General features: G+C 43.9%; 1 protein-coding gene across 1 annotated transcript in view; it reads right to left on the bottom strand.

Moving 5' to 3' along the window:
• Window positions 1-13,869, bottom strand: part of LOC130574414 (unconventional myosin-X-like) — an 89,559-nt gene that overhangs the window by 51,861 nt on the left and 23,829 nt on the right. Inside the window, exons 6-13 of the mRNA XM_057367627.1 lie at window positions 10,330-10,454; window positions 9,136-9,149; window positions 8,472-8,556; window positions 7,010-7,113; window positions 5,554-5,683; window positions 4,586-4,704; window positions 894-1,040; window positions 84-184 (exon numbers count right to left, since the gene is read on the bottom strand). Coding sequence (XP_057223610.1) covers window positions 84-184; window positions 894-1,040; window positions 4,586-4,704; window positions 5,554-5,683; window positions 7,010-7,113; window positions 8,472-8,556; window positions 9,136-9,149; window positions 10,330-10,454 — 825 coding nt within the window. The remainder of the gene's footprint in view (window positions 1-83; window positions 185-893; window positions 1,041-4,585; window positions 4,705-5,553; window positions 5,684-7,009; window positions 7,114-8,471; window positions 8,557-9,135; window positions 9,150-10,329; window positions 10,455-13,869) is intronic.

Genomic DNA, 13,869 nt, shown 5'->3' with positions numbered 1-13,869 from the left:
GGACTGAGCAGCACAGGAGGAAYGATGTCCTCCCTTCTGCTACCCATGAGAGCAGTAGGGGCCCCACTCCCACTGTCTGTCACCTGTTGTACTCCAGCTGCTCCAAGGAGAAGATGTGTTTGTTGAAATATTCCTGGAGTTTCTCATTTGCATAGTTAATGTTAAACTGCTCGAAACGATTCACCTGCAAGAAGAAACAATTATAAAACTTTATGTTCTTGTTCCTGAGCTCTAAAAGAATCTATAGCAGCAACAGGGAAGGTGCCAGGCCTGGGGTAAAGCCAGAGAACACAGTGGTGTCAGATGTACATGAGGAGGACAGTATGGAGAGGTCCATGAGGAGAACAGCTTTTGTAGCCCATGCAAGGTTAATTCAGCAAGCCTAAATCATGGTCAAGCATGCTGAAGACAATTACRTTTCTCTTCTTGGAAGAAAGAAATAAAATTCCCTAAGTGTTAGGTCACTGGGCTTTCTCTTCTGTGAAATATCTGAGCAGTCACTATAAGACTGTTCAACACACATCCCACATCAGCTGTAGTTATAAGTTTTACATGCAGGATTCTCCACACAATGCAAAACAGATGTAAACAAACAATGTATGTGTAAGAGAGCACATTTGATTTGCATGCAAATAAAAAATTCAGTATTATCTATCCCAGCATATCTGCTTAGGATGTGTGTCACAAACCAGACCCTGAACATCAGCCTGTATGAACATGGCTGGTAGAATTGGCAGCTTAATATATATTTCTGCTTTCAGGGRAAAATGGCAGTGGGGAGACCCCAGAATGTCCTATGCTGTCCTTAATAGGATGCAAACCCACCAAAATTTCTTCCTATAGGCACTGACATCTCCAAAACCAACCCACCCCACAAAAAACAAAATCCTGACCTGAAAGTTCTCGAAGCCAAAGATATCCAGGATGCCCACAGACTTAAAGTTTTCCTTGCCTTTGATCTTTGTATTAATCTTGCTAATAAGCCATGAAAAACACTGGGAATAGAGTGCCATGGAGAGGGAGTCTCTGGAGTCAGCTGCCTGTAAATACAGAGAGAAAAAATGCRTCTCAAAGTGAACCAAAGGCATAAGGGCCACACAAATCTCTATGGGACTTCAGGTTCCTCCACTCCTCTTCAGGTGCCTCAATCTCTGTACTGGCTCTATGTGGTGCCATATTTATATGTACCAAGTTTTCAAATAGCCAGGCCACACACAGACCAGCCATGTATWATCTTTGGGTAACTGAACTTGAGAGGGTGAAGGAAGTAACAAAATCAGCRACATGTTTTGGAACAAGGGCTGGGGCAGGGAAGGTGGCAAAATACCTCACAACTAAGCCCACAGCAGTAATTTGTACCACCTGAGCCAACATTTGCAGTGACAGGCAAGGTATCTCGGTTCAGTACTCCTAGTAGAGCTGTCAAATGGGTGTCTGCTCAGTTTTCAAAAAACTGGTAGGGCAGGATTTAATAGAACATTCTGCCACCAAGTTACCCTCCGAAGTTCCCTTTCCAAAACTTTCCTGCAAACAGCCTTATTCTACTGGAATCCAGTTAGGCTGGCCAACAGCCAGGACACACGCCCTAGAAGTTCATGAGTTTCATGAAGGACTTTCCCGCAGATGACCCGACATTCCATGAAATRATCACAACCAAGGGTCATAGGTGGAAAAAAATAACTTAAATTGTGATCACTAACAGGCAGTAGATAATTGGGTGTATGTAAGCATGTGGATGAACATCCAAAATTAAACTTTTGGTATCTCAGGCAGAAGCCTGCTACCTGATAGGTGCACAAGGAATGGGCTGTTTGCACACTTTCATAACACTTGGACAAACAAAAGTGGCACACCTCAAGTCCTCCAATTAATAAAGAGACATGAGACAGAACCACAAATTAAGAGTCTGATCATGTGCTGTTCTTCTGTGCATACACTAGAATGGGAAACCAGAGTTTWGAGTTCTGGAAAGAAGAAGAGACCAAAAAGAAGGGTGTCCAACAAGAAGACATGATCTCAGATGGTAGAAAAAAAAGTCAGGAGAGAAAATTGCAAAGATCACGACTGGAAGAAAGATGCTGGAAAAGGGGAAAGATCCTGGAGATGGGAGACATAAAGATAAATGTCAGGGCATGCCCAAGGCCTTTGGCTGGTAGTACCTGAGACTGGTAACTGTGACTGSAACAATATAAACCCAGGTCAGGGGCTGCCCAGCCCTCCTGGACAAGCAGCAAACTCCCAACTGGGAAAAGAAACCGACAACTGGAGAATGTAATGCTGAGGGGTGAGCAAGCAAGTACGTGAGATAATCGAGTAGGGTGAAAGCTGTAATCTTACTGTTTCACAAATAAACCACAGTAACTGGATTACAGATTGCTTCCCCTGTCCCACCTGTGACACCAGCAGGGCAATTCCTTCAGTAGGCCAGACCAGCAATGGCAGATCTTCTAAATGCACCTTCACCCCCTTTCAGTTTTACAACCCTAAATAAGATGAGCTCTTTGGTAATGGCATAGGCCAAGTGCCTCTGAACCCTTCCAGCCTCTCCCAAACTTCTGAAGCCCAGCCTGCCAGATCCTCCTTTTCACCCAACCACACTGCTTTTCTCCTCTTTTCTCTTCCTAGGTACAATCTCCTCTTCAGCAGCTCAAAGTTGGCACAGAATAACCTCCCTTCTTCACAGAAGAGAACATTTCAAAGATGGGCACACATGCCTTTTCTGGGCATTTCTTCTCTTTGTCAGATGATCTGACTTATTAGTTGGGACTAAGAATGCCCTCAAGGCCATGCCTCTGTAGCATATCTGGCTGCACAGCGAGTTGGACGCATTTTCCAGGAACAGGACCTCCCCATCCACTGCAAGCCAAGCCACTTTCCCCACAATATGGCTCAAATGAGATTCTCAAAGGCGCCTTTCATCCTCCCAGCTTTGCCTGCCTTCAGGCCAGTTCATCCATCCAGCCCACTGAAATGTCAAAGCTCAGATGGGTAATGAGCCCATTACAGAATGAAAAATCCCCAGCAACCCTATCCCCACAACAAGTGGGTGCAGCACTCGAGGGTTTAGGCAGGAACAGTCTCTACAGGCCCCATGGTGAGTGCAACAGGCTCAACTCAGTGAAGGCAGCTCAATGGCAGCATCCACTCGCTGTTGAGGGTATTGTTGTGGGGTCCAACACTCACAGATGGCAGGAATAGCTACACCATCAGGGAAAGCTCTGCTCAGAGTGACTCTTGTAAATCCTACAACTGCTTACCATGGCTGTGGACTGCATAAAGGGCCTCTGGTATCATCTGTAATCCAACCTTATGCACTGCTAGAGAAAGATGTGGCTTATTTAGGACAGACAGCTGAGAAGAAAAACTGTGGTATTGGATCCTGAGAATATCTACCACAGACTACAGGCTGAAAACTAATTTCACTGCAAAGGAAGGTCACAGACCATGCAAAGAAAGAGACCACTTCTTAAAGGCAAAGCATAGTTTGTGACATATTAGCATGTGTGTTCTCAGCAAGTAAAGAAGCAACTCCTCTACCATAATGAGCACTGCTGAGACCTCAGCTTCAAWACAGTGCCCAGTTTGGGGCACTCCACTTCTTAAAATATGTGGGAAAACAGAGACAGAAGACCAAGAGATTCAGAAAATTACTTACAAGAAAGCACTGGAGGAACTGGATTGTTTAGCTTAGAAAAGAGAACACCACATGAAAAACTTCACAGAAGCCAAAGCTTGTAAGGTGGACAGCTGGGATGTCAAAGGTAATCTAAATATGAGGAAAATCKTTTCAACTCCAGACTACACTGCAACTAAAGCAGGACACTTAAAGATGCTGTGAAATTCTTTCCATGGCAAATCTGAAGGRAAGTCAGACAGTCATCCGTCAGAGAGCGTCTAGTAACTCTGGCTTCTCTGCCAATGTAGGCGTTGGATTGATAACCCTCTGCAGTCTGTGCCAACACATGATTTCCATTACAGATGTTCATTTTGCTATAGCATGATGCATCTTCCATCCTAGCAGTATTACTCCTTCTCTTCCAGTCTTGCATTTTATTAATGACAGAGGATTTTCTACAGCTATCTGCACGTGGCCCTAAAACACCAAGAGTGCCCTCAAGTGATCAGCAACACCACAAGAGCTACGCATCAGTTTACTCGGCCCTCCTTTGTGGTTGTATGGACACAGAAAGAACTCTTACTGCGGGCTAACAGCCTAACATCTGCCGGATGTTTTGTGGGAATGGTGTGCCAGATTTTACTTTCCAGTAAATGCAGCGCAACTTGRGAGTTCTGCAAGGTTAAAGCACGCACAGTGAAACCACAAAGCACCTGATGCACTTTCTGCATGACGCAGGTATGACCAGTTCCTGGTGAGTGAAGGTGACTTAAAACCAGTATTGTGCATTGGCATTTGCCACTGATCTCCCCTGTGAAGCCTGAAAAGCAATCAACACSGGGAGCTGAGCTACCAATAAGGGCAAAATACTAGAGGAAACAGGAGGGCCCTAGGCTGGAATGGGTGACACAAAAGGAAGACTCAGGGCCTGCAAATGCAGAAGGGGCAGAAGCAGTGGCATACACTTACCTGCTCCACAGTGAGAGGGGAGCTGATCTCTTCCCCTCGCAGAATCATGGACCTCTGTGTCAGTACTTCAGAAAGCTGAAAGGCRTCTAAGCCCAGGAGATCACTGGCAATRTTCAGCACTAATAACAGAGGAAGACACACTGTTTTCTTTTGCATGAATCCCCATCACTCATAGGGATATTTTCACAGCTCAGTGAGGAAATGCCAGGGATTCTTACAAGGCAGGTGACTAAACCCCARCACAAAACACACTCCCCCTTACTTAATTCTCTTGGGCACATCCAGAGCTGTAAGCTCACATACCCAGTCTGAGGCTCACATATTCATTATAGACCACAGTAGACAGTCACATAAGACAGCCTTTCTGCTGACAACAGGAAGAGCAAAAYCCTGTGTAAAGCTCAGCACCAGTAAAACGCTGCATGAGAACATATGATTTTGTAAAAGCACAGTACTACAGTCTGAGCATGGAATTGCTAAACTTGGATGTTAAGAAGAGGAACAATTAAGACTTGAAACACTTATAGAACATATTTATTGCTTCTGTCTGCTTAGGGACTCACKTTGCAGACCAGCTCAGATTGGATAACTGTACCAGAGTGCACACTAGCACATGATTCAAATGAAGATGGGGGAAGGTCTCTAACAGATCACTTTTATCACAAACTCCTTCCTGATCCTATTTCTTCTAGCTCTTTCAATGCAAAATACAAACTGAGAGGCTCTGACTCAGTCTGAGAATATGCAGGTGCACAAATGGAGAACATCCTGAAGCACAGAGCCACAGACCAACCAAATCCCACTGGTACTCTGGAGCCATGCATCCTGTGGCAATGCTTTTGTAGGGTTAAAATACAGAGAAACTGCTTGTGAAGGCACTGCTGACCAGCATAACAGTGGGAGAAAGGACAATGGAGAGGGCTTTATTAGGGGCTTTGGGTCTACCAAGTTGCTAGGGTCCTACTTACCTGCTTTGGTTGTAACCTGGGCCCCACCAGCTGTCATGAATTCAACGTTTCCCAGATGAAGTGTGCCAGAAAGAAGTTTGAAGATGTCTCTGATTTCTTCAGTGCTGAAGTCCACCACCTTCATGGCAGTCTGTGCAAAACCACACAGCCAACGTTGGCTGTATGTACAGCCAAGTACAATGCAACCACCACACTCAGGTCCAGTGTGTGTAAGAGGTAAAACTCAGAATTATAGTCACCATGAATCCAAAGGAAACGGGATGGCACAGCAGCTCTCTCAGCTATACATTTGCCAATGATCTTTACTGCCTCCCATTCTCTCCTACATTTACTCCATTGCTATCTAAGGCAGGTGGGCATTTCCCCATCCTCAAGCTGGACTTTGCTGCTGCCATTGCTGGTCTTTCACAGGAAGAACATGTTTATGCCTCTGTGAGGAAATCCTACCCCGAACACTGGCAGCACAGGTTACAGATGTTACTGGATTGCTTCCACATTCTCCCTTAATTTCTTCCCTGAAGGATGGATCCATATAAGATACTTAATTTACTCTGATCCACATAACCCCTTTAATTTATTCTCTTAGTATAGTAGATTTATGCAGCAAGATTTAAAACCAGGCTTTCAGCATTAACTGGTAGATGGTTTGAAAGAGATTATCAGATAATAAGGAAATATGGCACGTTCCCTCTGTCTATCAGGGGCATAAACTGATTTTGAGAGGTAGGGCCTAGCTTTCATGCATTCACCCTGCCAGTGGGGCACTCTGGGGTTCTAGTTCCCTTCTTTCCTCCAACATCCCCTCAGCTGAAGAACAAATGCCATATTGCCATTGAAACATCTGTTGTACAGGTGTTTCCTTCCCTTAAATCACACCTAACCAGAAGCTACCGAAATCCTAAGCTGACTCTACTCATCTTGCCTATCTGGTTTCACCTACATCATTAAAGGCCTCAGGCCAACTAGCATTTATCAAATAAAACATGAATTTGCACATTCATCCTGCTAACCCCATAACCTCTGATAAAGTTACAGGTGTCTATTGAATCTCTGTGRTATCTCAGTATAAGTGATTTGCACAGTTGATATTAATCTACTGGAATATTTCCAGAGAACAGTACCTTCWGAACAAACTGTTCCCCTTCTAATGGTCGATGTGAGGTTTCCTGAATTAGGCTATCTAGGACACTTCCAGGAACATTTATRGGGTGGGGTTCTGCTCCTCCAAATTCTCCATCACTCTAAATTATTATTCATACCAACTGTTTTCCAAATTCTCCCATTTCTGTAAACTAAAACCACTTTTTGAGCCTGGTTTTAGCTAAGTTTCAGACTTGYTGAACACCAAATTTTGGCTTAAGGCAAATAAATTCTGCCTGTGAGATCTAGACAGTGCAGAATGTTTAGTCCATGAGACTGTGCCCAAAAGTTCAGGAAGGGTTAGGACTGGACTCACCATGACCTTACTGAACATCTCTACATCGTTCAGGTTCTCATCAGTCACACAGCCAGACTGATTCAAGTAGCGGTAACTCTCTGGCTCACAGAGGGAGAGGCTCTCTGCAACAGAAGAAAAAGAGGCAGGGGAAAGACAATTTATTTAGCAATCATGCTTGCTTGTAATTCATGGAAGAGGAGGGTGTGCTGTAACAATCATGCTTGCTTTTAATTCATGGAAGAGGAGGGTGTGCTGTAACAAAGCTTGCAGATGGCATGCGAAATTATTTGGAACAGTCAAATCCCAAGCTGCAGAGTCTCAGAAGAATATCTCAATACTGGATTGACTCAGAAAAAAAAATTAAATTTTATCTCAAAAAGTGTACAGAAAAATAGTCTTAAGTACATACATATGGTAATGAACTCTAAATTAGATATAATCACTTGAGACATAGTTCAGAGAATCACGATCAGATTTCTGAAGTGCTGAGAGGCAGCAAAAACTGAACATAGTTCATAAAACTAAATGTAAAACCAGAATTAGATCCTGTATATCTGTTATGCAACCACATCTTAAACACTATTTGCAGATTTGGTCCCCCATTGGGAAGAGAACATAGGGGAACTAAAAGATAATGGAGAAAGGAGAAAAGGATGATCAAGAAGCAGAACTACATTACAGAGGGGGAAGTGAAGCAGCCTGGGACGCCAGCTTGGAGAGGTAGATGGGGAAGAATAGCAGAGTTCTGCTGAAGAATCTGTTTTGTATGTTTTCTCTAAGCAATTGCTAATAACCATGGTCCCCACTATTTTCCTTTGCTTTAGACTGATCTCTAAATTGACCTATGTGGCCATTCCTTCACATAATCCCTAAAACTGAAGCCCTACTGCCTTCTACTCTGTCAGGCCCAAATCTTCCATCTGATTATCCTAACAAACAAACACTACACTAACACTACAAAGAGGATTCATCCACACCCTGCAGCTGCCACTTTCTCTGTGCTCCCATTCCCAGACCCACCTCTCCCTTCCCCAGGTAAAGAGCTATAAACCCTTTGGTCAGACACAAGACATGTTTTTGCTCTGGTCCTTACACTACATTCCTGTTCCTTGAAATTCTTCTCTCTACTATTACCTATACTGAAGGTTTGTTCTAAAAGGAGATCTATGGTCCAACCTTTGAATTCCTTGAATCAACTGAATCAAAAGACTCTTTACCTTTCCTCTGCCCCTAGCCAGCTTCATTGCCTCATCACTTTGCACAGACTTTTTCCTTCAGATCAGAATGCCTTTTCTCATAAGACATTTCTGTCATCCTCAGCCTTTTTCTCGCAACTTTCCTTTCTGTTTCCCACAAAATCACCACATAGCCTTCAAAAAGAAGCTACATATCAAAATACCCATGCTCTAACTGACTTACATGTGCTTCACATGTTGGACTGGAAAGAGGACAAGGGACATATCCCAGAAAATGAAATTACCTTTCTGCTCCYCGCTCACACCAGCTAGCAGAGCATAAAAGATGTGGTAATTCCGCTCTCCAGGGTTCTGATGTACCACCCTGTTCTGAAACAAAGAATACAAGAGTAGCCAGTAAAAAGAGATCAGACTTGTGGTTGCAAAGGCAGAGAGGACCAGGATGCAGGTAAATCTCCAGGGCCAATGAACAAGAGGGGCTTCATGCTATTTAATGATGGTTTTGTCTAAATTCTACATCAAGAGCTTTGTGGCTGTGCAACTGAGTGCACAGATGGACAAACTGAACCTTGTCAGTTCTGGCCCTGCTCCTCCATTACTCTGGAGTAAACTAYATCAGAGCAGATGTCTGCCTTTGGAGTTGCACCCCATATTCTTCTCTGTGGAGCTGCGGTTCCAGGTACTTCTCTTTCCCTTTCTCCTCAGGAAACAGCTTTTTCTTGGAGTCTCTCTGTCATGCACAGAGTTTATAAGACAGGAGAAGAGGCTCTGATAGATAAAGAACAAACACTGTTCCTCTGCCTCTTCCTCAGTTGGGACAGTTGCAGTAGTAATACCTAAGGAGCCAATGTCTACGATGGAGACAGACTCATCCAGAAGGTCACTGGGCATTCCCACACCTCCTATGAGGAGAGGGCTCACCCAGCACTCAGCAGAGCTGATACCCACCTTTTCCAGTAAATCTGAACAGYATGTTAAGGAAAAGACATCCAAGTGACAGAAGCATAGATTTCTTGATGATAGGCAAAAAATCTTCTAGACACATAGGAATGAACTGTGCAAAAATCAACAAATCATGAAATAACTGACACTTTGGGAAGTAGGTAAAGAATGGCTCTAAATGTCATCTCAAATCATCCTCTCTGTTCACTGTCCAAGGAGATAGGATGTGCCAAACAGATATTTAAAAGGGCAGGACCAGATAGARCATAGGGAACCAAACAAAGGATAARCCACATTAGGGACACGTAGAGAGATTAGAGGKCACTCTAATCTGAAAGTCTGTATTGCACACAGCAAGTCTTGCATCAGTTCTCATTGCTCCTGCAAGAGACCACTATCTTAAATCTACCAACAGCACAAAGAGCAGAGGCTGAACAACCCAAGTGTGTCATTCACAGCAGCAGTAAATTCATCTGGCTGCTACTCCACTGGCAATTTGTGAAGTTTGCAGTGGWTTGACTATAYYCARTCTTCACTGTCCTTGTCACTGMMACAGGCTCCCCACAGAAGTGGTCAYGTCACCAAGCCTGTYAGAGCACAAGGAGCATCTGGGCAATGTTCGTAAGTCGTATGATTTCATTTTAGGCAGTTTTGAGAGGAGCAGGGAGTTGGACTCATTRATCCTTATGGGTTCATTCCAACTTGAGATATTCTGTGATTCTATGACTACGGTTCCAAGGTTCACTGAAGATGGCAGCCCAAAACAGGGAGTCATAACTCTCTTCTGCACCCAAATATTGAGCAGAATATATTGATTCTTAGTTTGGTCTCACTTTTCTCAATCACAAATTCACTGGCAGAGCTAACATAAGGGAACACTTTATGTGGTGCAAACAGGATGCAAACAACCTGGGGGATCTTCTGAGGCAGCAAATTCCAGGGTTTTAAATACCAAGTGTTGAGCTTAACAAAGTGACAAGGCCCTACCTAGTGAAGTACTGAGATAAAAGGTTTCCAGAGTTTGGTGCTTCAGAGCTAGGAAAAAAAAAAAACCAGAACTTCTTCCCTCTTTAAGCTGCAAATTCGCCCACAGTTGTAAATTGACTTCGAAAATCTGATAAGGGATTTCCTGACCCACACTGTGCTCCTCCTCATCTTCACACACTCCATCCATTTCTGGACCACTGAAGAAAAGGATACAATCAGTGACTCGGCCTCCCTGGATGTGTCCATGTTGAGAGAAGTGCAGCTGGATGAACTTGCCAAAGCGRCTGGAGTTGTTGTTATAAACTGTCTTRGCATTTCCAAAGGCCTCCAGAATGGGGCTGCAGAAACAAGGCAATGAAGATATGATTAGTGATGGGATACTGTTCAAACAAAGTGTGTGTCCTGTCTTCTGACATTTGTGTGCTCTGCCATGAGAGATTTGTTACAGCACCAGCCCGGACAAGCAGGAAGAGCTCAAGGGAAAGGAAGGATGGCAAGAGAAATTTAACACACTGCTGGATAAATGTTAAACCTTAGGGATTGCAGTTAATTAAATCAGTCCCCARTCTGTATGGGCAGCTGGTGCTCACACTGTCAAGGGCATTCCCCACCAGTGTGGCTTCAGGAAATGAAAGGTGGCAAGACTCAGCCAGGTTGTGTCCTTAGCACACCAGAATCCCATGAATGCAACTGTATTTTTTGGAGGATTTGCAGAAGTGTCACACACACAGGGCAAACACTCTGTATCTTCTACTTTTTTTCCTTCTGCTGTTGAAAGAGAAGACCAGTATAAACCATCCATTAAAATTAMAGGCAAACATCTTCAAACTAACAAACAGTAATAAAACAAGTTGTTTGGTACTTAAATTTGATACTGGAACACACAAGCCCTTGTTACCTAAATGTTTCTTAGGCTGATATAAGCTACATGGTTTCCAAGTAGAGGGATTATACACACACTATGGATTTGAAAACTACTAAGAGAGAAACATCATCTGCTTCAGGAAAAAAAAAAAAAAAAGTTGAAAAAAAATCTATCAGACAGGCAATAAATTGAAGCATTTTGTCTGCTGGTCACCTTCCTATCTTCAGGAAAGAAAAAAGTTGAAATGCTTGGCACTTGCTTCACAGAACAGTACAAGGGAAAAGCCTAAACCACTCAAGATGACACACTGAATCCAGGATTAAAATATTCATTTCTGCAATTAAGCCAATTCTAAAATAATCTGAAGGGCTGACAAGCAAAGAATCATGGAGATGCTACAAGAACAGCCTGTATGTTGTCATGTCTAATTTTAAAACATACATAATTTTAAACAAAAATTACTGCTGTTATTACCCTGAGAAATATTGTTTTTTAAACATCGCCACAGATCTATTGTGCAGTCCCAATGGAGACYGGGACGCATATGGGATTATTCACAAGTTAATAAATAAAGCATGAAAAATAACCCGAAACACAGACACTCCTGGAGCTTGCAGAAAGCTTCAGGCCTTGCAAGTGCTAGCTAAGGGAGAGCCATGGTTCAGGAAACACTCAAAACCTTCAGGAAAATGCAGGCAGTATTTTCCTAACACCTCTTGAAACATTTGCTTTCAAGTAATAAAAATAGAAATGAAAATTCCTCTGTTATGATACACGACAACCATAGAAATGCCAGTTAGAGAAATCTGGGTGCACAGATCAGGAAAGTTCCTTGCCCTGGAGAACCTGAACTCCAAGATCCACGCCTCTGAAACAAGTATGTAAACAAGGACATTGCACAGAAATATCCTACTGAGCTCACCAATGCCATGAATCAACAATAATAATGGGGACAGGCAGAAAAAGGGAGGACAGGGTTATGTTATATGACCACCACAGATGCAGTGAGAGTGCAGGAACCAGATAGCCAAACTTCGTGGCTCTAAATCATGTTAAATTATATAAAAAAGCACAAGCAAATATCTTTATAGTTTAGTTTGGCAATGGGCTCTCACACACAAGTGCAAAGTCTTTCAGGCACTGGAGGAAATGAGCAGGTGGGTGTCTGAGACTGGCAGCAYTTGCAAGGCAGAGGGAAGGGTGAGCAGGTTCAGCCAGGAACAAGGGCAGGAGCACACAGCCCGTGCCAGCAGCACATCACAGCCAYGCACCCGAGGCTGCAGCGATCTGCCAGGTGCAGCAGCACATCAGGAAGGTGACACTGGCTGCTCGCTGGATGTGRGCAGGCTGTGCACCAGGATTCAAAATGATGGGAACCAGTTTYAGCAGAGCAGCAGAAAGCAAAGTCTGGAATTTAGAAATACTGCACCATAGGCAGCTTCAGGATTCAGGCACACAGTTGAAGACAAAAGGATTTGAAAACTTGGGGGAATGAATAGCAGTAAAGTTGGCTGTGCACCCAACATGGAGAAGGGAGCTTCAGAGTGAAGCAAGCAAGAAAAAAMCCTGCAAGTTAGCAGAATTTTTAATGAACTGATGGATGTTTTCTAGAAGGAAAAGAAACAAAATCAACAGTGATTTTGTTGAAAGGAGTTTTCAGAGCCTGATTTATGAGAAATACACCAAGCACCAATGTTCCACCACAAGCAAATGATAGGAAGCTGATGAACACTTTGCAATGCTGTCTGAAACTGTGAAAGAATCCAGCATTGTTCCTTGGTATGTGCTGGGCYACAAGGATGAAAATCCACCCTAAATGAACTGGAGAGGGCCACAGTCACAGCAAGTGCAGCTGAACACCAAACACATGAGCTAGGTCCACAGGAGTGGCAGCAGCTTCTGGGTCTGGGCCTTCAGCTTCTCATCTTCAGAGAGAAGGTGACAAATCAGATTCTCCTGCACTCACATTGCAATAGCTCACGTAGCACTAGAGATATACACCGAACAGGTTGTGATCTTTTACTTCACTCCAACTCACAGCTACAGCATCTTACAGCCTCAGGAATCACCTAGCCACMATCATAAGCTCTATGGATCACTGTCAACTTATCACTTAACTGCTAAGAGTGCTTAAGCCCTCTAAGCCTCTTGCCTTAAAGCAGATTTTGCTGATCTTGAGTCATGACTGCACTGCTCTTCAGAGCTTTTTCCACTTTGCCTCCATGCCTGCTAAGAGCTACACACCTGCAAAGGATAAATCATCCAACAACAGTCTCTGGAACACCAGGTCCAAGGGCAGCAGCCCTTCTGCTCAAGGCTGCTCTGCTTATAAGGACCTAAAACCCACAGTGTTCTCACAGCTGCCTCTGSAAGTTTCTGCAACGATCACAGGCTCCATCTGGAACCAATCTGCAGCCTTAACCTTGACAGTACCAAACTGCAGGACCCCCAGCAAGGTCCTCCAGTCACAGGAGGGAAATTTTAATGTCATTTATTAAATGTAATTCAAGTATTAAGGAAAACAAGGACACAAACAATAAAACAGATGTATCTTTCCTGCCTCTTYCCCAGGCTCACCYGAAGCCAAACACCTCTTGTCCTTTTTTTCTTAGCCTCAACTTTCAGTTTTACCTCAAGTCACACCCACTCCCTCCTCTCCAGCTGCCATGCACACCCCAYACTGCTGCTGGAAAGAAGCCAAATCCATTCACAGGCAACTGGGAGAGCAGCCAAGGTGAGGAATCCCAGCAAGACCGCAGCCTTCCCATTTCCATGATGTGACACCATTCTGCTCTGTGATCCTCACTACCCAGGACTGGGTCTGTCCCCGGCACAGCTGCCCAGCAGGCAGGGTCCCCAACCCAAAGGCAGGGACCCCAACCCAAAGG

This window comes from Malurus melanocephalus, unplaced genomic scaffold (genome assembly GCF_030028575.1).
Source record: "Malurus melanocephalus ecotype Western Australia unplaced genomic scaffold, MMel_1.1 scaffold_81, whole genome shotgun sequence".
Lineage (NCBI taxonomy): Eukaryota > Metazoa > Chordata > Aves > Passeriformes > Maluridae > Malurus > Malurus melanocephalus.
The sequence above is the reverse complement of the archived record's forward strand: the minus strand, read 5'-3'. Positions and strand labels throughout refer to the sequence as shown.